This window comes from Dasypus novemcinctus, chromosome 23, assembly GCF_030445035.2.
Source record: "Dasypus novemcinctus isolate mDasNov1 chromosome 23, mDasNov1.1.hap2, whole genome shotgun sequence".
NCBI lineage: Eukaryota > Metazoa > Chordata > Mammalia > Cingulata > Dasypodidae > Dasypus > Dasypus novemcinctus.
In genome coordinates, this window is record NC_080695.1 from 14,201,523 (window position 1) to 14,225,812 (window position 24,290).

At 52.7% G+C, this 24,290-nt stretch overlaps 2 protein-coding genes across 4 annotated transcripts; one reads left to right on the top strand and one right to left on the bottom strand.

Annotated features, from left to right (window-relative positions):
- Positions 1 to 94: 94 nt before the first annotated feature.
- Positions 95 to 13,799, top strand: CPSF4 (cleavage and polyadenylation specific factor 4). Of its 3 annotated transcripts, none has more exons than XM_004462669.5 (8): positions 95 to 310; positions 3,165 to 3,215; positions 5,069 to 5,221; positions 7,198 to 7,293; positions 7,597 to 7,690; positions 8,670 to 8,742; positions 10,280 to 10,450; positions 12,852 to 13,799. In XM_004462669.5, the coding sequence occupies exons 1-8, from the start codon at positions 208 to 210 to the stop codon at positions 12,918 to 12,920; spliced, it is 810 nt and encodes a 269-aa protein (XP_004462726.1). In that variant the 5' UTR covers positions 95 to 207; the 3' UTR covers positions 12,921 to 13,799. The 3 variants fall into 3 exon arrangements, with proteins under 3 accessions (XP_004462726.1, XP_004462727.1, XP_004462728.1); XM_004462670.5 differs by having other exon boundaries at positions 10,355 to 10,450; XM_004462671.5 differs by having other exon boundaries at positions 10,358 to 10,450; positions 12,852 to 13,158.
- Positions 13,800 to 14,545: 746 nt separating this feature from the next.
- On the bottom strand, positions 14,546 to 19,094 carry ATP5MF (ATP synthase membrane subunit f). Its single transcript, XM_004462663.4, has 4 exons — positions 19,013 to 19,094; positions 16,619 to 16,726; positions 15,396 to 15,512; positions 14,546 to 14,718 (listed from the first exon to the last, which is right to left on the bottom strand). The coding sequence occupies exons 1-4, from the start codon at positions 19,023 to 19,025 to the stop codon at positions 14,690 to 14,692; spliced, it is 267 nt and encodes an 88-aa protein (XP_004462720.1). The 5' UTR covers positions 19,026 to 19,094; the 3' UTR covers positions 14,546 to 14,689.
- Positions 19,095 to 24,290: the final 5,196 nt, after the last annotated feature.

The following is a 24,290-nucleotide window of genomic DNA, read 5'->3' on the forward strand; positions in this document are numbered from 1 at the left end:
GGCCTCCAAAGCTGCCGGGACTCCGCGCTCGATTGGCCGGGTCTGGGCTAGGCGAAAGGGCCGGCGCGGGCTCCGGGTGCTCCCGGCATCCCCCGGGCGGCGGCGGCGGCGCGGAGGAGGAGCGTGTGCGGCGGGGCCGGCGGCGGGTAGAGGGGCGAGGGGCTGAGAGACTTGAGGGGGGCCCGGGCCGGGAGGGCCGCCGCCGCCATGCAGGAGATCATCGCCAGCGTGGACCACATCAAGTTCGACCTGGAGATCGCGGTGGAGCAGCAGCTCGGGGCGCAGCCGCTGCCCTTCCCCGGCATGGACAGTGAGTGCGAAGCCGCGGCCGGCGGGCGAGCGCGACGGGGCCCTTGGGGCCCCGTCTCCGCGGGCCTGGGACTCTTCCCCTCCCTGGGTCGCGGGACCTCCCTCTCCCCCACTCGGACCCAGGGAGTCCCCCTTCCTCGAACCTTCCATGCCCGTCTGTTCAAATAATTCTTGAATGAAGGCGGTTTGCCTTGCCTTGGAAATCTCGCCAACGTTCCCTCAACTACACGGAGGTCCTGCCTCTTCCCTGGGACCCCCACCTCCCGTCCCTCGCGTCTAGCGCCCTCTTCTTGCTTTCATCAAGGCTCAGGGCGGTTGGTGAGGGAAGGACCATCGCTCCCTCTCCTCGACACGCCCCCCACCCCTACCCAGACTCAAGACGCCTCTTCTCCTAGGACTGGAGCTCCTGGGAACCCATCCCTAGTTCTTCTGGGCCTGCCTCCTGTCTTTCCTCTGGACCCCAACTCTGGGTCATTCATCCCACCCAGGCCCCCGGTATGGCCCCTCTGCCTGATTAGTCTGAGCTCCCTGCAGCCTCTCCTTCATGGGTGGTTCCTGGCCCTCCCGAGTGCTCCCACCCCCTCAGGTGGGATACCTTGTACTTTAATAGAAACTGAAAGTTTTTTTCTTGTCTTTTCTCCTTTCTGGGCTTACTTGAAATCTAATGTTAGGGCTCTCAGAGGGCATTGAGCTCGTTCCACAGATGGGAAAACTGAGGCCCAGGTCGGGGAAGAGACTTGCCCAGGACCCCCTCAGTGTGTGGCAGAGCCGCGGGACAGGGGAGCACTCCAGTGTTCTTGACTCATTCTCTCTGCGGTAGCGGAAGCTGTCTCCTTAACTGCCAGAGGACTGCAGCCTTTGTTCTCCCACTTGTCCTGGGGCTGGTAGGGGTCCCTGCAGCTCACTCCCTTCAGGCAGCCATACTTCATGCACACTCAGAACAGGTGACCTCTGAGTCAGAGACCCCCGTGCCGATATTTCTGTGCAAGGTCGTGTTTCTACCCAAGACACTTATGTCATTTTATACATGCACAAATGCTGTCACTGCTGTACATCTCTTATAAGCAGCCACTCAAATGCAGACATACACTCTTACCTGCTCTTTGACCCTTTGCACATGTACGTTCCCTCTTGTACACACAGCCTTTTCTTGTCTTGATGGCACTAGCATGAGGCCCTGGAACCACCCATGAGGGGCAACTCTTTCTCTCCCACTCTTCTCTGGCCTGGCGTCAGAGATCCACAAGCCCACGAGAATAGCACAGTGGCAAGGGACCCCACAGATCTTTTTTATTTATTTATCCATGTGTGCCCCCCCCCCCCGTAGTTTTGCACTTGTCTGCTCTGTGTCTGTTCCTTGTGTGCTCTGTCTCCTTGTCTTCCTTTAGGAGGTACCAGTGAGGAGTCTTCCTTTAGGAGGAACCCAGGGTCCCCCTCTGTGGGAGGGAGGCGCCCAATCGCTTGATTCACATCCATTCCCTGCTTGTTGCATCTCTCGTTGTGTGTCCTCCTGTGTCTCCTTGTTGTGTCATCTTGTTACTTCAGCTCACTGTCTTGCTCATCTTCTTTAGTAGGCACTGGAAACCAAACCCAGGACCTCTCATGTGGTAGGTGGGTGCCCAGCTGCTGGAGCCACATCTGCTCCCCCATAGTTCTTAGGTGCTGCCCCAGTCCAGGGTCTCGCATGTGGTGGGCACCCCTAGCCCTCACAGCTTTTACTGGATCTAGCTCAGTGTTCAAGCACCGACTAGATGCCCAGAGAGGCTGCAGCCCTTCCTAACTCCACCCCTGCATAATATTCCCATCTCAGTTTTGAAAAAGAATAGTCAGTTCTACCCTTAAGGCATCCTCTGTTATCCTGCCACCTGAGACCCAAGCCCCAGGGCTGTGATTTCTGGGTTTCAGAACCCAACCAACCTTAACCTCTGAAAAGAACAAAGGCCCAAAAATACTTTTATATGATACATTTTAAAATGCCATACTTTTTTTGGAAATGCAAATAGAGTGAATCCCCTTATGCCTCTCAGTTTCTAGAACCTTAAGTCTGTCCTAGCAAATGAGCTTCCAGAGAAGCCAAAGGATCTCTTGCAAGTTAGCAAGGAAAGGCACGGAAATGTCTTTCAGAGATGCCGTGCGGATGTGGGGGGTTTCAGCAATTCTGGAATGCCTGCTGATAGGGAGAGCTGTGGAGGAAGCCTAGGAGTTTATTCTGGTAGCCATGGCTGGCAAACTCCTGAGCTCATGAGGGGCTTGAGCCCTGGAGTTCACTGACTTCCATCCCACTCTGCCTTGTTCTCTGCTGCCCTCACCTGAGCCAGCTGCGTCTGTGGAAATGAAAGCCTTGCTTCTTTCATAATCATGTCTGTGGTGCATATTAAAAGCCATCCTGTGTGCCTCACTTATACTCTTCCCCTGGAATACCATCCCAGAGGCCCCAGTCACTTTCCTTCCTGTGAGGTCATTCTGTCCCTCCATCTCCCGTTCTGTCCCTTGATCTCCCATTGAAGTGCCTGTGAATAGCCCTCCTGGAAGGGGTAATCAGTTTCTCTCATCTTGTTCTCTGTCCTTCCTTCCCCCATCCACTCTTAGCTCCTTGAAAGCATCTTGCTCATAGCACTCAGCACCAGGTACATGCCTGGACTCAATACATCCATCTCGTTTTGGGGGGAATGTCTGAAATAAGCAGACTTTTCCTTACTGCATGGGCTTTGGGGTTTTTTGCCACTCTTGCTCCTGTACCCTGAACCCTTCACGAGTTCAAAGCCTGGAGGGTCCCCTTCCACTGTCCTCAGACAAACCAGTAGCTCTTGCATCTAACTTTGTCTGACGTCTTTCCTTTTCTTTCCTTTCTCCAGAGTCGGGGGCTGCTGTCTGCGAGTTCTTCTTGAAAGCTGCCTGTGGCAAAGGTAAAGAGATCCCCTGGTTCCTTGACATTCCCTCCCACCGCCCTGCTCCCCAGCAGACTCGTGGGCTGTGCAGTTTTCGCTCTCGTTGCTTTCTGCAGACTGACAGCGTGCCTAGGTGAAGCTGAGGTTTGGATAGGCTGGGGACATGGTGGTATGTTCTGTGCGAAACCTTGAATACAGGACCAGGCCCAGCTCCAAGACTGACGTCTCTCCTCCCCCTCCCCATGGCCACGGGCAGCCCTCCCTGATGGGTACAGAGGCCCCCAGCAGTGAGGCAGCCAGTAACGTCCGCAGGATCACAAAGTAGTGAGCGGCTGAGCCCAGCCCGATTTCGGAAGCTACACAGAATCACTTTACCACAAGGTCTCTGATCAGAAACCCCCACGATGTGCTCTCTTTTGGGGCCTTGTTCACACTAACCAGGTCAATGCTAACTCCTAAGGGGAAGGATGGCTTACACCATGTACAGGTTGGGTGCTTTCCTCTCTGTGGGCAAATTTATTTGGAAAACTAACTTTTAATCAGGAGCTTGAATAGGGAGCCCAGAGTTAGAGCAAGGAGGCAGGTGGTTTTAACGGCTGGTTTGGGTGAGTTTTGGTTCTATGATGTAGTCATGTCCCACTGAAGTCGCAGACCTGCCAGGGGGTGGGCCAGGTTGCCATCCAGCTGTCTGACTCCTGCTGTCATTCCCACGACCCTGCTCTGCCACTGCCCGCTGACTAGCCCATCTGTTAGCACAGCTGTCCTTAACATGGGTGCTACGACCAGCTCCATGTTAACTAACATGGCAGCCACTTGCCACATATAGCTACTCAAGTTTAAATTACTTAAAAGTAAATATAATTTAAAATCCAGGTCCTTAGCCACACTAGCCCCGTTTCAGGAGCTCAGTAGCCACATGTGGCTGGTGGCTCCCATATTGGATGGCACACAATAGACCAGTTCCTCCGGCATGGAAAGTTCTCCTGGGGAGGGCTGGTCTAGACCTTCCATCACTTTATCCTGGCCAGGCCTTCCCAGCAGGCCCACCAAGCCGCCCCAGTTAGGAATTGGAAATTCCGAGCATGGCTCTTTCCCCTCGGTGGGCAATCATGCAGGCCCTGCCACGGAAGGCAACCCCGCCCCAGGTCATTTACCTTGCATTTCTTCAATTCTGAAGTTGATCTCTTTCCTTAATTCTTCGAGGCTGAGTGGGCATTTTTGACTGGAGTCAGCCAGCCTGGGCCAGGCTTCTGCCAGTGGCCCTCTCTTCCTGCATCCTTTAGGTTGTACATCCCAAACCCCAGGCATTCTTTCAGCACCCCTGTAGGTTGAACCCAGGACCTCGTATGTGGGAGGCTGGCGCTCAACCACAGAGCCACATTGGCTCCCCTGAGTTGGTTGGTTTCTTTTTTTTAAATACTTGTTTTGCTTGTTGTTTATTTTTGATTTTTTTTTTTTCCGTTTAGGAGACACCAGGAACTGAACCCAGGACTTCCCATGTGGGAAGCAGGTGCTCATCCACTTGAGCCACATCCACTCCCCAAACATTCTTTCATTAAATTTAAAAATGAACTTTTCCTCCCTCCCCTATTTAGGCTTGTTATGCCTCCATCTTGCCTAAATATCTGTGAAGCCATGAGTTAATATTTTAGTGAGGTTGTCCCAAAACACTGCAATACAGAACTACTAAAATTACCAGTGCTTGCCTGAGGCCTGCCTCACTTCTCATTGACCCCGACTGACACCTGTACCGCCTCCTGGGACACAGTGCTCCGAGGGTGCGCCAGGAACCCTGTGGGGGATGCCCTTGGCTCCCCCAGCCCAGCCCTCCTCTTCCCAGCTGCCTCTCCTCACCCTGTCTTCCCTGGCAGGTGGCATGTGCCCGTTCCGCCATATCAGCGGCGAGAAGACAGTTGTGTGCAAACACTGGCTGCGGGGACTGTGCAAGAAGGGTGACCAGTGCGAGTTCCTGCACGAGTATGACATGACCAAGATGCCCGAATGCTACTTCTACTCCAAATTCGGTAAAGGCCCGGGCCAGGCCCCTCCCTCCCGGCAGACCCTGCGGGGTCTCCTGCCGCCGCCGTCCTTCAGCTACACACAGGAAGCCTGGGCAGTGCCCCCACCTCACTTGCCTCTTTAGTTACGGGAAATTATCATTCCCCTAATCATCCCGTATGCCTTTGTAGTGCTTTAGTTTTAGAGCATTTTCAAGTCCTTTGGGAAGTCTGACCTGAGGAGGGTCACACGGTGAGTGAGTGGGCAGTGGTGCTGGTTAGAAACCTTGTTTTTGTTCTGTCTTCGTCTTTAAGTCGGTATATTCCAGCACAGTGTCTCATTGACCCACAGCTTTAATTCTGGAGTTGATCTTTCTTAGCTCTAGAAGACTTGGTGGTAAGTGATAGAGCGGGACCCCAGGAAATAGCACAGCAGTCCTAACTAGGCCCTTAGAAGAGCTAGTTAGGGGCTGCAAGCCCCAGGCTTAGGGCGCACGTGACCCCAGAGTCCCAGGTGACCCCTTGGACCAGGCACAGAGCCCGGCAGAGCTGTTCTGCTCCCTTCTGGAGTCAAATCCCCCGTTCTCTGCCCTGGGGCGGGTTCCCAGGAGGGGCCCTGTTGATCAGCATGTGCACGGGGGCTGGCACTGGGGGTGTCCGAGGAACAGCCATGATCCCACCCTGGCCCCAGGCCCAGTGCGCAGGGCAGGGGAGTCGACACTTGCTGTCGTCTTCATGGTGAGCTGGGGCCTGCTGGGTGTGCCTAATGCTTTCAGGGCCCCGTTGTCCAAGGAAATGCTGATGCTCGCAGTATCCCAACAGGCGTGGCCTGCCGGCTTCTTAGGATAGCTGCGGTCTTTGTGTTGCCCCTTGCTTCTTCTCCAGCGTTTGATCTGCCATAGTCAGTCCTTTCCCCTCCTCTGGTGGCTGGAGCTAGACGGGCAGTGTTCCCCATCAGGTTCCCAGTGTGGGAGCCAGCCCTTTGAGCGAGGGCACCCCCAGACCACTGCCCCAGGTTCCCCTGCGTGCAGATGGCCCCAGGCCCCCTGCCTCCCACGCCTCTGCACCGGCCCCATCTCCCCTGGTGCAGGTGCACTGTCTATAGCCTTGTCACTTGTGCCACAAACAAGTGGGCACTGGAGGGACAGCAACGGAGAACAGAACCAGGCCTGGCCCTGGGGAGCTTTTGCTCCAGTGTCCGGGGAAGGCAGCAGTTGCTAAACAAGCGGAACCCAGAGAGGAGGGGAGTGTCCATGGTCAGTGCCAAGGAGATGAGCCGTGGGGAGACGGTGCAGACATTCTGCTTAGGAGGACGCCCGGGGAGCTCTTGAGGAGCTGCTAGCTGAGCTGAGACAAAGGCTAAGAAGGGGCCATCGTGGGGAGGGCAGCTGGGGGGGTAGTGGGGTCTGTTCTTGGAACAGCAGGGTGCCCGTGTGCCTGGGGTGGGGTGAGGTTGGGGAGGGAGCAGGCTAGACTGCATAGGGGCGTGTGGGGCTGCCTCAGGCGCCGGCAGGGGCCTCTCAACGGGGTTGACATGACCCAGTTTAGGTTGCTGGTGCTAAAGGTGTGCGGTGGGCGGTTCCTGGGTTGGGTGGGGGTGGCCCTGGGCCCACAGTGCTGTCTTCCTAAAGGACCCAGCCTGGAGCTCGTGGTGGTCCCTGCTTTTGTCCCAAAGGCAGGGAGTCAGGTGGTGGGAGCCCCGCGGGATGAGCAGCCGTGTAGCTGCGTGTCTGAGGCCACGTGGAGCAGGGAAGGGCATGAGGGGGTTAAAGAGCAACACGGATGCGGGAAGGAGGGGCTGTTATGCGCCCCCAGGCAGGTCAGGAAAGGGACACCCAAGACCCTGCTGCGTGGGTGTCAGGGTTGCCAGGCCAGGAGCAGATGCTAGAGTTGCCTGGTTCTCCTGTGCTGGGCCCTGGCCTGGCCGTGGCAGAGGCTGAGATGGGCCCGGAGCCCAGGCCTCCTAGATGCCCCTGGAGGACCCCGTCTGCATGTCCCTGCAGGGGAGTGCAGCAACAAGGAGTGCCCCTTCCTCCACATCGACCCCGAGTCCAAGATCAAGGACTGCCCCTGGTACGACCGTGGCTTCTGCAAGCACGGTAGGTGTGGGGTCCTGGGCCCTCCCCCTCCTCTGCCCACATGACCCCCAGGGGCCGGGTGGTCCCCGCAGGCCATCAGCCCTTCCTGGTCCCATCTGTTCTAGCAAAATCTGGCCTTGTGGGGGGTCTTCACACCCCTCCTCTCACTCAAGCTACCCCGAGGCGGCCCAGAGGCAGCTGTCTGGCTGCCTCTGTGACAGGGAGACTGATTTGGAGAGGCTCAGTGCCCTGCGGGCTGCCCCGTGAGGGAGGGGAGGGCTGTGCGGGAAGCCACGCCCTGGTGACCCACGCTTGGCCCTGCAGGCCCCCTGTGCAGGCACCGGCACACGCGGAGAGTCATCTGTGTGAATTACCTCGTGGGATTCTGCCCGGAGGGGCCCTCCTGTAAATTCATGCAGTGAGTAGCCAGCGCCTGCCAGCCCAGCCCCTCGGCTCCTCCAGGTCCCATACTGTCCTCTGCGTCTGGGTGGATCGGCACGGAGCCAGCTCGGCCCAGACCAGCTCTTCACCTCATGGGGTGGTGGGCTGCCTGGGAACATCACAGACCTTGGGCCTGTGACCCTCGCTCGACAGGAAGGCAGCCCAGGGCGAGGGCCGCCTCCAGCCGGGCAGTGTAACGGCTTTCACATATCAGGTTGCATCACCCTTGTAGGTGTGAGCGTACGTGAGCACATGAGGCTCAGCTCACGGAGGGCCGCCAGGGGGCGAGGGTCGTCTGGCTCTGACTGCAGGTTGGAGGGTCTGGAGCTGGGTTCTCCTCCCACCCCCCAGAGTCTAGCACTCCTCTCGTGCCCACTGCCTCTCTCTCGGGACTTGGTGCCTGTTTGGCGGTGGTGGGGCCCGGGTTTTCCAAGGGTGGTCCTGGGGTGCAGACCAGGGCCTGCCTCCTGCATGGCGTCGGCCCCTGCTGCCAGCACCTGCAATGGACCTTAGCTTGGGGGGCTACCTGCTCTCTCCCCTGGGACCTTAGGGGGCCTGTCACTCAGTAAGTCTGAGAGGAGGCAGAGGCAAGGCAGACCCTGAAGGGACAGGTGTGTGGCCAGGAGCCCCCCCCCCGGGGCCCCCGGTTGCCCCCCAGGGTTCTGGGACTGCCAGGGCATTCCCTTCCTTTCTCTGGGCCCCACTTGCCCCAAGTCTCAACAATGGGCAGAGCTGGGTTTGCACCAGGCACATCTGTCCTGCTCGTCCCACGGGTCCCACGGGCAGCAGAGGCATAGCTGAGGGCAGCCCCAGCCCACGCCTATGTGGCTTGTCAGCCTGGTGCTAGGGTAGAGGCCGGGTGTGGTTTTTCTCAGGTGGTAAGTTTAGAAGACCTCACGGCCTCTCACCCCTCTTCTCCTGTTCTCACTCCCACCCCCTGCCCACCTGTTGACCAGCCCTCGATTTGAACTGCCAATGGGAACCACCGAGCAGCCCCCACTGCCGCAGCAGACACAGCCACCGACAAAGGTACCGTGGTCTGGCCCTGCGCGAGGGTCTGTGGGGTGGCCGTGCCAGAGTGCCCATCTGGCAGGAAGACTTCAGGGCCACCTCAGGTCTACCTGAGCCTGGCTAGAGCCCCCACAGGCAGGGGTGCAAGGGGGATTCTCCTGAGTTCAGCAACAAATCAGGGAGCAAAGTTCCCACCTGGTTGTGTCCTCTTGCCTGCAGAGTGTAGAACTGGAGCACAGCAGGGCCCTGGCAGGGTGGAAGGCCAGAAGGCAGTATTGGATGGGGTGGGAGCATCCTGTGCCCCTGGGCTGCCTGGCCTGGAGGCAGGATGGTGCTGGGTGGCTCAGCAGTGCCCCACAGCCAGAAGGGGATGGCATGGGCACTGCATGTCTGCCACCCCTGGCTCTGGTTCAGATCCTCCCCTTTACAAATGGGGAAACTGAGCTCTAAGAGGGAGGGACTTGGCTGAGGGGGCTCAGCTCAGCAGCAGCACGGAGGCCCCCTGGTTCTCGGGCACCGCAGTTAGGACTCGTGGAGGTTTCTGGCGGCAGGGAAGGGAGGCTGAGCAAGGGGCTGGGATTGGGGGCTAAAGGCTGCCTGGCATTCCACACCCAAGCCCAAGGAGAGGGCCACACCACAGACAAGGGGGAGTCTGCAGCACACCTCCCTACCCCCGAGTCAAGGGCACCCTGGTTTTGGCTACAGGAGGCTGGGGGCAGAGAGGGAGGGCTGGCCAGGGTGCATGAGGGAGGGTCTCCAGCAGTCTGAACAAACGTACCCACCGCTCATGAAGCCTCAGTGGGTTGGCTCGGAGCCAGAGGCCAAAGCCTTGGAGGCCTCAGCGCTGCAGCCTTAGCAGCCAGGAGGGTGTGGCGCTACACTGGCTGCTCCCCTGATCCCACCCCCGGAGATCGTAGCGGAAATCAAGCAGAGCTCCTCGCAGGTCCTGCTGGGAGTCCCTGGGCATGGGTGTAGCTGAGGCGACCCAGAAGATTGTGAGCTTGGGTGCCTTCGTGTACGGGGGCCAGAGCCTGGGACCCGCTTAGCTGGGAGGTGGCCTTGCTGTTGAGCCCCCACCAGGAGCCTCGCGCCCTCTTGCTCGCGTGACTCCCTAGCAGAGGCCCTCTCAGCCCGTAGCTGTGGGGCCGCGTGTCAGGCTCCAACTGTTCTCCTGTGACTGTTGCTCGCCGTGTAGGCTGCTAAGCATCTGGCTGAACCAAGCGTTCATCCTGACCTGAAGCTAGAACCTCAGAAACAAAAGTAAGGCCTGCCATTGCCCTCATCCCACCGCCCCGGAGACCTCCTCTCGTCTCTTTGGTGTTTCCTTTCTCCTTTTAGTTTTCGTTTCTGTGTGTCTGCATGGAGTTTTTCGGGCAGCGGCTCCTGCCATCATCAGCTGTTTCTTTTCCACCTGCTCTCTGGAGCAGTGCCACCGAGGAAGCCCTTCTTCCTGCGGGTCAGGCGGGAGAAGTCCCGCCCTCTTTTTCCTGTCCCCATTGGTGGTCTGCGTGCACGTGTTTTCTGCAGTAAAACCGTGTTGTGTAACTCTTTCCAGCAAAGTAACAATCCGCCATTACAAAGGTCGTCCTCCTTGATCCAGTTAACGAGTCAGAACTCTTCTCCCAATCAGCAGAGAACCCCACAGGTCATCGGGGTCATGCAGAGTCAAAACAGCAGTGCAGGCAACCGGGGACCCCGGCCGCTGGAGCAGGTCACCTGCTACAAGGTGAGTCCCAGGGTTGGGGGTGGGTGGGCACTGCTCTCCACGGTCAGCGGGCGTCCCTCCTTCCCCATACATTTAACTGTGAAAACTGAAAACATTTTTGCTTTGGTTGTCGTGGTGGGCTGGAGACCTCCACACACCTCGGCCAGCTCAGTGATTACAAACAGGCTGTTAGGTGAGTGGATTGAGCGGCACAAGAGCGAAGGGAATCTTCAAGAGGCAGGAACCAAGTGGAAGCAAGAATCCAGGGCAGGGAGTGCTCCCCCCCCCCCCCGGCATCAGCAGGCCCCAGGAGCTCACCCAAAGCCACAGCACAAAGCGGGGGGCCCACACAGGGAAGGGAGGAACTGGATTACAATCCCTACCCCCTAAAAGGCAGCACTTAGGGAAAAGGGTGAACTTGAAAAATCCTGCTAGGAAACGCGTGTCTCGCATTTCCTGGCTTTGGGTAGAAGGGAGAAAGGCAGTCCCTTGAGAACCTGCAGTGCCTGGCTGGCCCTGACAGGAGTGTGGGTCTGTATTTGTGCCCTTGATCAAGGCTAAAAGGCTACAAACTGAGACTTCTAATCTCACAGGGCCCCAGGCAGGAGTGGCCCTGGCAGGAGCCAACACAGATGCTCTTAGAAAAATACATTCTCAACCGAGGCCACAAAGAATTCTCACAGCTCGGGTTTCAAAGGATGGGTTCATAACGAGGAATCACAGAGCAGATAAAAGATATGAAATGCGAAATGAAATACAAAAATTAGTACATGAGCTCTGTAAAAACTTGGGATAGAAGAGTGTTTAGGGTACAGAGTGCTATCCTCTTATTCCCACCTTTCCTAAAACAGCCCCTTTATTCAGTGTCTGGTTCTCATAGTTTCTGGTTTCAGTACCCCTAACAGGGTCCCTAGCCCACACTTAGAGACCTGCTTTTCTAAACTTTTCTTCCTGGAAGCCCAAGTATATTTCACTATAAATAGGGTCCTAGGTGATGTATTTACACTGTACTGTGGATCTTTCCATGTCAGTATATGTAAATCTATATTATTTTTTTCAGTGGCCGCATGATAATAACCATCATCTATTCGATCAGTTCTCTTTTGGTAGACACTTAGTTATTTATAGTTTTCCTGCTAAAAGCAGTGCTGGGCCTGACACTTAGAAGCTCGTGTGCTCCTGTGTGATACTGGGGCAGCGAGGCAGGTGCTCTGCATGTGCTCCAGGGCTGGCTGAGCCCTAAGCAGCGAGGAGAGTGGAGAGGAGCTCCAGTCTGGAGAAGGGGAGGCAAGCTGGGCAGCGGGACCCACGCAGAGGAGACAGCAGGCAAGGGACGGGCTGTCTAGACCAGTCCGTTTCCAAGTACAGTGAGGCCATGGAGGCAGCTCAGCCGTCCTCTCACCCGCTCCAGAGCTGTTCATCAGGACCTGCACATGAGGCAAGCCCTGCTGGGTCAGAAACCTTGCCAGGGCAGGGCTGGGGGCACCTGGCAACCTCTTATCAAGGGTGTCCTGTTCACATGAAAGACACCTCATGGGACCAGCCAGTGACCGAAGGGCCGACTGGCAGCTACACAGGAGACTTGTCCATGCCAAAGTCACACGTGCAGATTAGAAAACATACTTGAAAACCTGGGGCCCACGAGGCAGGGACTGATGGAGTAGTGCTCCCTCCCCACTGAGGGGCAGGGACCAGGTGGGCCCTGGTGGGTGAGCACCGACACCCCCACCCATCTCCCAGCCCCTGCTGGCCTTAAAGCTTAACTCTGCTTTTTTTCATTCTCTTCTGTATTATGAGGAGTAACAAGAAGGAAGTAAGAAAGGGCCTGGGTGACGTGAGTCAGGGTCCAGACTGGTTTTGAGAGGCAATTCTGCTGGGTCCACCTCCTGATCCTTTGGTCAACCGTTTCCAGGGATAGCATGGGCAGGAGTGCCCAAGCCAGGGGGATTCTGGCGCAGTCTGGCCCCAGAGGCCTCAGTGGTAGACCCTGATTTCACGGAGGAGCCTGCTGGCTTCTCTTGCCTTGGTCCCTCCCCCCCCATCCTGCCAAGGACCCCAGAATGTTGCCATGGAGGTAAGTGACTGGCCTGCCCTGCCACAGGCTTGGTCTCTGGCAGGTGGGTGCCTTGGGCTTCCTCTCCAACCGCCAGCGGGCAGCCAGCACCTGGTGCGGGTGAGGTTCAGAATGGTCAAGGTGGGGTCCTGGCCCAAAGGGGCTCCCTGGTGGTGGGGTCCCTCGCTTCCATTTGCAGTTTCTGTATCCCCTTACCTTCCTCTCTGAGCGCCTTCCCCTCGTGTTTGAAGGAAAATCTCTGCACTGCTAAGGGCTTCAGGGCCCCGCCCCGGCCTGCCTGTGGCTGTTGAAAGTTCCCTTTGAAAATGCTATTTTTTTTTGTCTCTTCTCCCCTCCTGCCCTTCCCAGTGTGGTGAGAAAGGACACTACGCCAACAGATGCACCAAGGGGCACTTGGCCTTTCTCAGTGGACAGTGACAGCAGTTGGAGCCAGCTCAGAGCAGCTTGAGGGGTGTTGATGGGGACAACTCGGGGGCCATCCTTGGACACGTGCATTTGACCACTTGATGCCTGTGTTGGAGCAACTCTGGCCAGGGCTGCAGGCAGGCACGCTGCGGTTATTATCCTGGGGAGGCTACGTCTGCTAGTTTTCCCTCATTTGCTATAATCTTTTTTTAAAAAGGGACCTGAGCTCCAGCTGGGCCCCTCGAGTCGGCATCGTGTTTGTCCAGACATCACTGCTCCTCTCTGGGACTCCCCATTTCCAGGACCACAGGACTCCCCCGACACCTGCCCTTTGGGGAGGGGAGGGAGTTGCTGGGGAAGAGTTGTGCTGTGCAGCTCTACAGAGAAGATGGCCACTCCCAAGGGCCTCCTCACACACCAGTTCTTGGTGCCCCCAGGGGCTGGTGGGTCATTCAAAGCTGTGGCCAGGCTGTGCCTGCTTCCTCTCTGTCCTGCTGAACCCAAAAGCTGTGCCTCAGTGAGATATGGACAAGGCAGCTCTCTATGGCAAACAGCTGGGTCTTGGTCCAAGGAGGAGGCAGCAGTGGAGAGGAGGGCTGCAGGGCTCTCAAGCCGAAGGTTCTTTTCCTCCCCTGGGTTTCATTTCTCTCAGCCTCCTGCCTTAAGTTGGAGCTGCAGACCCTCTTAAATCCAAGCCCATCTGTGTGCCCACCTCAGGCCCCAACAAGCGTTCTGTACTGTCACTTGGGCACCAATGATGTGTGAAGGTGGCCACTCTACCCCTGAGCCTGGAAAATGTGAAATTCAACTGCACCCTGCTGGGCAAGTGGGCCTATCCAAGTTCAACTGCAGAAACAATTTTTACGAGGTTGATTAAAGCTTGTTTTTTAAGCTGTGTTTCTTTACTTGTGGGGCCCCCTGCCCAGGAGAGGACTCTGGCTCTAGCCTGTTACCTCCCCACAGAAAGCTCTGATGTTGGCGCCCTGGTCCCCTCTAACAAAGGCAGGTCTCATGAAGGGGAAGTGACGCTGTCACGAGAGGCCTTGGGCCTCGCTGGTCAGGAGCCTGGGCTTTGGAGTTGCCACTGGTGACATTAGCACAGCACCCCCCACCCCAGGCTCCACGTAGTGTGTTTGTGCTTACCACAGGCACCCTCAACGGGAAACTGGGTCTGGCCCTCCTGCCACAGTACTTTACTGCACTCCTCTGATAGAAGGGCACCAAAAAAGGGGTGCTGATATGGGGGTTCAGCCCTTTTCCTCATCCCCTGGATCCTCCCACTGAGCTTCCTGCTAGTGAGGCTTCCTAAGCAGGAGGCCCTGCCTGGGACACCACTCCAGAGAATGCTCTGTCACTGTACCATTCTGCCCTGTACGGTAAAAGGCCAGAATTGCCTTCAGATGCCTCCAACTCTCCTGATGAGGGGAAGCCCCTGGCCGTCCTGCCTCAGGAAGCCCTTGAGCAGCTGCTGCAGTGAGCTAGGACAGCGTCCATCGTGGCAATGTGGGAAAACAAGCCAGGACTCATGGTTCCAGGCTGTGGGTGGTCTGTTGGCCCACCTTGGGGGGCAGTCACCTCTGGGAACTTCATCCCCTATTTGGCAGGGGCGCTTCGGGGTGCAGGAAAAGGCTAGCTCAAACAGTACATGTACTGGTCATTTTTATTGGACATTCATTCTCAATTAGCATAGGAAAGGATTCTCCAAGGATTGTGTTTGTCAAGGAGGGGCCAGGGCAGAGGTGGCCAGAGTTGGGAATGTGGAATGCGTCCACACTGCTTCCTCAGTGGTACTTGCGCAACCGTTCATGTTCTAAGTTTAAGAAGATAAAAACTTGGATAGTAACAATTTGACACAGGAGGGGCACAGGATACAATCATGTAAAACCACCTGAGAGCTACTTTCAAGAGGTCACCCAGCAGCCAGATGCCAGCGTTTCAGTGGGATCCGCAGACCCAGCCACCTGCAGCCCTTTCCCCTCAGAAAACCACCCTGAGAGCCAGTCCTTCAGAGGCACTGCCACCCAGATCCAGCAGGCCAGCTGGGGGCTGGCCATGGTTAGACACAGCCTGCGAAGCCCAGCGGGGGATGCTGTCAACACGGTTCCTGGCACCTCCCACCAGACACACTCCTCTCAGGTCTCAGAAATCAGAAAAAAGCTGGTGCTTTTCCAGAGCACCGTAGACACTGGCTCGTACCACTCGACCTATTTTGCTCTTCGCACTGGCTGCTAGGAAGTCAAAGTCAAATTTTCTACCAACCTTAGAGTCTGCAGGATCTTACAGAATGTTATCCTTAGTTTCTCTGTGCCACAGTTCCCTAACGTTCAACATCCTATATGCTGTACTGTATTGTGGCAAGTGTCCCCAGTCCTTGTAGATGAGAGGGTAAGGAACACACTAGTAGCTGACAGTGGAGTGGGGGACTGCTAAGTCAGCAAAGTGAACCCGTACCACCCCTTGTGGCAAGACAACCCAAAAGGCACTCACTGAGTTCCTTGTATGAAAGGCAGTAGCTGAAAACCACGTACGCTGTCAGCACCATAGAAAGCCCAGCAATGCCGCCTTTCTTCACATCGATGTACTTGTTGTAATACCGGTAGTAACCTGCAAACAGAGGAGGTCACTGCCATGCTGTGAGGAAGCTTCTCCCAGTGCCCAGTCAAATTCAGATCCAAGGCTCCAGTCCTGCTCTGGCTCTTTAAGCTGTGCATCCTAATTCACAGGTTGGTAAAGGAAATGCACAAATGTAGAGAAGGGCCTACCATCCTCGATAGCCCAGGACCACTCCAGAGCCAGGCCACCTTGATTCTGCCCAACCCTTTGACCTGGATATTATATTATGGACTTGGCTGAGTTTGTTGGCCTCTATCCTGCTAAATCCACCTCCAGCCCTGGGCAGCCTGGCTCCTCTGGGAGGAGAAAGGCTTCTGTGTGTTCTGCACCCACTAATGAGAAATAAACAGTCCCTGCCCTCTTGGAGCTCAGAGCTAAGTCGAAGAAAAAACTATGATCCTAAAAGTCCATAGTTTAAAACAGTGAAGGAGCAGCACAGGGAGCTGTGAGCATGTACCTCCACTGAGGAGGCAGGGACTGTTGTAAGCAGGTTTGCGGGCAGGGAAGAATATTCTAGAGTATTTTAATCTGAGAGCAAAGCTTTCTTAGGGCAGGAGGGAATATGGCACACGCAAGGCTGAAGGAGAGCCAGGAAGGCTGGAATGAAAGAAATAGAAAACAGGAAAAAGAAAACATGGAGGCTGGAGGGCACATAGGCCCCTGTGGGTGGCTTGAATCCTTATCAATGATGAGAGATCACACAGGAATGACCTGACCTGAAGGACAGGCCAGTGTAAATATTAATCTTGGAAGTCTGGCTGGTGAGGAATTCAGCATTATAACCCAATGGCCACTATGCTCCAAACTCTCTTTCCTCTTAAATTTTATGTGGTAAAATGTTCATAATAATTTCTTTAAAATGGAGGTAGCCGTACTGATTCCAAGTAATAGAAATGTCTTGGCTGAAACACCGTGGAGCCATCCTTTGACAGGACCAATCAGATGTGGAAGTTAAAGGCTAAAAACCTCTCCTTGTGGATCTTAAAAGGAGTCGAGCACCATCCTCTCTTCCTAACAAAGAGGCCTTCCTGCCCACAGCAAAGAGGTGGGTTGGTCCAGGGAATGACACCCGACCTCAAGTTCCCTAAGGCTCTGACCTCTCTGAAAGGCTCCAGCAATGCCTCTAGGGGTGAAATCCCGCATCAGTATCCAGCTTGGCAGCTCCCCTAATTTGACATCCATCAGTTTCTTCTCCTTCAACGGTACTGAAAAGGAAAAGTAGAAAAACACAAGCACTAAAAAATCTCCCAACACAAATAACTCCTTTTATGTCACTATTTCGGCCACTCAATAAAAGCACGGAATGCCACCAGAGTACCAGGCATGTACCTGGCACTATGAATAACAGGTCACAGCAATGCCAGCATTTTAAGCTTGAGTCTCTAGAAGGGCACAAGTGCTGTGCAACAGCTTTGTTAATGAACAGGATGGGTATGAACAACAGCTTGCTGGGAAGAACTGTAAGGACCCTGAAGAGGAATGCAATAAAGTGGAGGGTGGAACAGAGATCACTACAAAACTGCTATTTACTCTACATACGTTACTAGCTCATTTCATCCCAACAAGTACTTGAATTCTTTATTTTACTAGGGTGGGAGGTGGAGGAACTGACTCAGAGAGGTTGGGCAGTTTGGCCAAGATCACAGGTATAGTAGTGGAGGCAGCACTGACTTCAGGCCTGGGCTCCACCACCCCTGCAGCTGTATGGAGAGTGGACATGTCCAATCCCTGGGGTCATTGCTGGACAAGGGGAATGTGGAGAGAGGGAGAGCAGCTGTGATGCACTTATTCACTGGGGAAGAGTTTTACAAAGCACCTGTATTGATAAGAGTATCTCCCAGTATGCCAGCCAGGGTCAGTTCAATAAGAGGAACCACAGGAATTTCCACCTCAAGTATCCTACCTGAGACCACAGAGGTCAAGACTTTCCAGAGGTACAAATAAAATTAAGAAACAAAATATTCCAAGTCAAATGACTTAGTAAAAACCACACCAAATGATCCAACAGGCCCCAGACCATATTCCAATGAAAAGGGCTGCTGGTTGAGGCCATGTTGTTTCCTAGGTGCTAAATCCAATCTTGAAGTTGGCCAGGGAGTAAATATCTTGGGCTCTGCTGACCACATGAAGTCTCTATAGCATACAAAAACAGGCTGCAGGAAATCCAGCCCACTGGCCATAGCCTGCAGACCCCTGGTCTATTCTGTTGCTGTAAATTCATGTTTCCATCACTTTGACAATGAACTAGTAGCTTTGTGCTCTGGTGACAGGCACCATCTAAAAGTTTATCAGTGCTTATTGGGTACTTATTCCTTCACTTGGGGATGCTTAACCAGCCAGCTGTGACAAGTCCTTTCCTAAGGTCAGAGAGCGAAAGCTGAGAAAACCAGCTCTCACCTACTGAGTGCTCAAATGGGAGCCAAGAAGCATTCCAAATGTCTTACATGTGCAGTTGTTTAGTCCTCAGAGCTCTTTACTATAACCCTCCACTTAAATATGACGTCAAGCTTCACTGCTGTCTGCTTTAAACAACAAGCCTCCGTGGAGGATAAATATTCTTAAGTCTTTTTGACGATGGAAAACTGCTTCCCTCTTGTCTTTGCTGAACCCCTTTTCTTTTCTCCAGTCTGACATTAAGAATATAGGAACTGAGGTAAAACACAGATGGGTTCCTCACAACCCTGCCATTGTCTTGCGTGATCTTAGACAAACCACAAATCTCTGACCATTATTTCCTCATCTTTAAAATGGGATCAACATCAACGGTCCCACTTCCTCCCCTACTGTGAAATCAAGGACTAAAACATGGTTTCCGTAACAACAAAAATAAGTGTGCACAGTTCCAAAGGGTAGAGATTTGCAGTGGCATGTCACCGAAAAGCTAGCATAAAAGGCACCCTTGTGAATGGAGCTGTTTAGCACGAGGCTCGAGACTGCTAGGTGTGAATTCCAGTTCAGTCCTCTCACTACTTGTGACCTTGAACGGGACATTTCATCTCTCTAAGAGCATTCACTGCTTATTCAACAAATATGCGTCGCTCCTTACGTGGTGTCAGGCACGTCCTAGGGATTAAGCGCCCCCTGCTTAAATTGAGCTTTGGGTTTGGGAAAAGGGATGGACGCTGCCGGGGTCGCGACGGGGAGGAGAGCAGACAGTCCTAAGGGGAAAAGAGGAAAGGAGGCCCGTGACGGCGCATTCCCAACCCCGAGGCGCCGGCTGCCAACCCGCAGGACGCCCGGGTGCCCTCTGCCTCCACGCCGCAGGCGGGCGACGCGGGTCTGCGCAGCAGGAAGGCGCGACTGGGTCAGAGGAGAAGGGTCTGTCATTCAGGTCCCTGGGCCAAGGCTGAGGCGCGCCTAAGGCCGCAGCGAAGACCCCAAGCGCAGGGCAGCGGGTGCAGCAGAACGCTCCCCTCCCAGGGCGGTTCTGGGCCCCGGCTCCAGCCCCGAAAGCTGCGGCCAAACATCCCCACACCGGGGCGGGCACTCACCGACAGACGCCATCTTGGAGTCCTGGGTGTCCGCTGTGTGGGGCCCCGCGAGGGCTGCTGGGTCGGAATCACGAACATCCTTCTTGGCAGGCGCGGAGAGCAAAGGCTCACGGGAAGCAGGTCGCCACTGAAGCGCGACTGCGGCTGCGGAGCGCCATGGAATGAAGGGCGAGATCCCTGGTGGGAACCGCTCCTCAGAATTAGGTGGGCTTCAGCCTGGTCTGATGCCAAGAGGGCAGAAAAGGGGAGGCGGGATGGGACCGGAGAAAAGGGGCAAAGGGGCAGAAAGCGCATCCTGGTATTACCCTCTCTCCTTAAATTTGGTGTGAAGGATGAACGGGGCATAGCAAAACCCTTCCTCCCAGCTGATGGGAGATTCGTTCCAACTCTCGAGGAATTCCCGGGCACCAGGAAAAGCAGGCTTAGGTTTCAAATACTTTTGATTTAAGTGCATTTATATGTGTTCAGGCTCTGGACTGGATTCTTAGGACAGAAATAAGACCCTGGTGGTGTTAGAGGTCAGGGCGAGACAATTGGGACGCAGAGATCAGCGATTGCAGGCAAGGATTTATTGAGAAAATCCAACAGGAAGGGGACTGAAGATAGAAACTTCAGCCTGTCCCTGGCAGAGGCAGTTGTCAATTTATGCAGTACTTCTATAGGTGGGAGCAGGCTTAGTTAGTGGGAGTGGCTTTGGGTTTAGGTAAGACCCGAGGGCCTACGGGGATGGCTAGGGGGTGGTTGGCTAGGGGCGGTGAATTCTAGGGGTGTGGGGTGGGGTGGCTTCTTTGTCTAAATTCTTGTGAGGAAATGAGCTATGTCTGGACATGTAGGCCCAGGACAGGGGCTGTTATATGTCACGGGATTCCATTTCTTCTGAGTAAACCATTGGTCCCGCTTTCACTGTGGGGTAGGTTTAATAATAAACTCGCGGCTTCTGCGGGTTGTGGCTGTTATGGGGGCTAGGGATAGGGCCTAGTCCTGTCAGGTGGTACAGAACTCGAGGACTTTTTCCACTTCTCCAAGTACAATCATGCTTCACCATCATCATGATTTTTCTGGAAAGAGCAAGATCTGTTGTAGATAACCAAGGACCAGAATAACTGGGCTCCATTCTTGGTTCAGCAATTCTTTTTTTTTTTTTTTTTCATTTTTACACTCTCTTCTCCCATCTCCACATTTTCCTGTAAGCTCTAATCTACTTTATAATCGGTGAATTTTTTATTTCTAGTCATCTAAATGTTATCACTGAGCATAATGTTGTCAATGCTTATTTCACTGAGCATAATGTTGTTAATATTTTATGGTGCAGCATGTCTCAGAACTTCATTCTTTGTAATGGCTGAGTAATATTCCATTGTGTGTATGTACCACATTTTGTATGTGCCACTGCATAAGTATCATTCATTTGTTGATGGGACACTTGAGTTATTTCCAGCTTTTGGCTATTATGAATAATGTTACCATAAACATTTTATATTCAAAGACCTCTTTGAGAACCTGTTTTTATTTTCTTTGGGTATGTATTAGCCAAAGGGGTGCTGATGCAAGGTACCAGAAAGCTGTTGGCTTTTATAAAGGATATTTATTGGGGGTAGAAGCTTACAGTCACAAGGCCATAAAGAATAAATTACTGAGACAACCAGCAAGATGGCAATAGAGTAAGAAGCTCCTAGTCAGCTAGTACTACAGGGCAGATAGTAATCACCCAGAGCTGTCTAAAGCACCTGTTTGAGGGCTCCAGGAGACCAGAAGAGCACCCTGCAACAACCTTGAAAGAATGGAAGGAGGAGACTGCCCATCTGCAGAGAAGATTCGTGAGTAGAGCCCTCCATGCTCCAGAGGCCAATGCCCATCCTCCACTGGCAGTGAAAGCCGCCTCAGGAACTGTTCCATGGCTGGAATTGGAAGCTCCACTTCCCAAAAATGGGGGAGGAAGAGCGTTTGGGCACCAACTTCAGCTACTGATGTGTAAATTCAGTGGGCTAGTGTAATCCTACAATCAGCTAATGTTTGAACCTGTCCAAGTCAGAAAGAGGCTGGTAGCTGCCATTTTAACTCTACCCCTGGCACGAGGGGAATCAGGATAGACTGAAAATCACATTGCTGGTGGAGACCTGCTTCTTTCCATCTAGATCAGATTTCAACTCTAGCCTAAGCCCCAGCCCTACCTCCAACAGGGAGGAAGTTGGCAGGCCCTGCACCAGCCTCTCCGGTACATTCAACAAGTACATTCAACTGGCACAGACCAACTAGTTGGAAGTCTACCGGGGCAACTGTGGTCATTTTGGACCCATACCTGCAGCTCCATTCCTGGCCCAGGCAAGGGAGGAAGGGGCATGAAGCTTCATCAGTCTCTCTGGCCAACTACAGTCTAGGCCTGCGTGACTTAGATTATTACACATGGCTGTGACTCTGTCCCTAACCCTGGCAAAGGAGAAAGCTGGGAGAAGCTTCATTGGTCCCTGGGGCAATGAGGGCATCTTGAGCCTCCACAGTTTATAGCACCAACTACATCCTTGGCTCCTCCCACACAACCAGCGAGGGAGAAAGGAAAAGAAAACCCTAAACTAAAGAGAAAAACTGCACCCAAAATAAATACTCGAGTAAGCCAGATGCTAAGACAGCAAGAAAAAAATTAGAATCCACACCAAGAAACAGAAAGATATGGCCCACTTAACGGAACAAGATAAGCCTCCAGATGACATAAAGGAGTCGAGACAACTAGTCATAGATGTTCAAACAAATCTCCTTAAGTTCAGTGAGATGGCTAAAGAGATTAAGGATATTAAGGGAAGCGGACTTGGCCCAGTGGTTAGGGCGTCCATCTACCACATGGGAGGTCCGCGCTTCAAACCCCAGGCCTCCTTGACCCGTGTGCAGCTGGCCCACAAGCAGTGCTGATGCATGCAAGGACTGCCATGCCATGCAGAGTGTCCCCCACATAGGGGAGCCCCACGTGCAAGGAGTGTGCCCCATAAGGAGAGCGGCCCAGTGCAAAAGAAAGTGCAGCCTGCCCAGGAATGGCGCCGCACACACGGAGAGCTGATACAAGATGACACAACAAAAAGAAACACAGATTCCCATGCTGCTGACAACAACAAAAGTGGACAAAGAAGAAGATGCAGCAAATAGACACAGAGAACAGACAACCGGGGTGGGAGGGGGGAAAGAGAAATAAATAAATAAATCTTTTTTAAAAAATTGGGGTACTAAAAAATGAAAAATATTTTTAAAAAAGGATATTAAGACACTGGATGAGCACAGAAGAATTTGAAAGCATACATAGAAAAATAGCAGATCTTATGGGAATGAAAGGTGCAATAAATGAAATTTTAAAAACATTGGAATCATATAATAGCAGATTTGAGGAGGCAGAAGAAAGCATTGGTGAGCTTTAAGAAATGGCCTCTGAAAGTGAACATACAAAAGAAGAGATGAAAAAAGAATGGAAAAATTGAACAAGGTCTCAGGGAACTAAATGATAGCAAGAGATGTGTAAATATATGTGTCATGGGTGTCCCAGAAGGAGAAGAGAAGGGAAAAGGAGCAGAAGGAATATTTGAAGAAATAATGGTAGAAAATTTCCCAACCCTATTGAAAGACATAAATATTCATGTCCAAGAAGCACAACGTACTCCCATCTGAATAAATTCAAATAGACCAACTCTGAAACACATACTAATCAGAATGCCAAATGCCAAAGACAAAGATAATTCTGAGAGCAGCAAGAGAAAAATGATACATAACATATAAGGGATACCCAATAAGATCAAGCAGTAATTTCTCATCAGAAACCATGGAGACAAGAAGGCAGTGGTATGATATATTTAAAATACTACAAGAGAAAAACTTCCAGCCAAGAATCTTATATCCAGCAAGATTGTCTTTCAAAAATGAGAGCAAGTTTAGATAAACAGAAACTGAGAGAATTTCTAAGCAAGAGCCCAGATTTTCAGGAAATACTAAAGGGTGTGCTAGAGCCTGAAAAGAAAAGACAGGAGAAAGAGGCCTGGAAGAGAGTCCAGAAATGAAGATTATATCAATAAAAGTAACTAAAAGTGTCAAAAGAGTGGTAAAAATAAAATATGACAGATAAAACCTAAATATTCAGGAACAAACTTAACCAATGATATAAAGCACTTGTATTCAGAAAACTACAACTCACTATTACAAGAAATCAAAAAAGACCTGAATAATAAGAAGAACATTCCATGCTCACAGATTGGAAGACTAAATATCATTAAGATGTCAATTCTACTCAAATTGATATACAGATTCAATGCAATCCTGATAAAAATTCCAGCAGCATTTTAAAAATAAATGGAAAATAAAATCATCACATTTGTTTGGAAGGGTAAGGGATCCTGAATAGCCAGAAACATCTTGACAAGGAAAAGCGAAGTTGGAGGACTCTCATTTCCGGACTTTAAATCATATTACCTAGCTGTAGTGGTAAAAGTAGCATGGTACTGGTGTAAAGACACACATAGACCAACGGAATCGAAGTGATGGTTCAGAAACAGACCCTCACATGTATGGTCAAGTGATTTTTGAGTAGCCTGTCAAACCCACACAGCTCAGGTAGAACAGTCCATTCAACAAATAGTGCTGAGAGAACTGGCTATTCATAGCCAAAAGAAGGAAGGAGGACCCCTATCTCACACCTTATCCAAAAATTAACTCAAAATGGATCAAAAACCTAAAAATAAAACCAAGAACCATAAAGCTTCTAGAATAAAATGTAGGAAAATATCTTCAAAACCTGGTGGTAGGTGGTGGATTCTTAAAGGAGATAAGAGGAGGACTGCAATGGACTACTAATGTTTAATGTATGTAGAGGTTTTAATTAGCTTTACTCTAAAAGTGTGGAAATGTATAGAGTGGATGGTAACACATTATAGTGAGTAACAGCTGGTTTATAAATGGGAGTGTATTAGTTAGCTAAAGGGGTGCTGATGCAAAATACCAGAAATCAGTTGGTTTTTATAAAGGGTATTTTTTGGGGTAGGAGCTTACAGATACCAGGCCATAAAGCATATGTTAGTTACTTCCCTCACCAAAGTCTATTTTCACATGTTGGAGCAAGATGGCTGTCAACATCTGTGAGGGTTCAGGTTTCCTGAGTTCCTCTGGGTTCAGTGCCTCTCTTTTCTCCATAAGTTCAGCTGTAGACTATCAGGTGAAAGGCTCTGTCTCTTTCCCTGGGGTTTCTGCCGTGTCTAAGGAACCGTCTCTATTCCTCTGTGTTCTTCTCCTGGCTCAGGTCCTCTCTTTT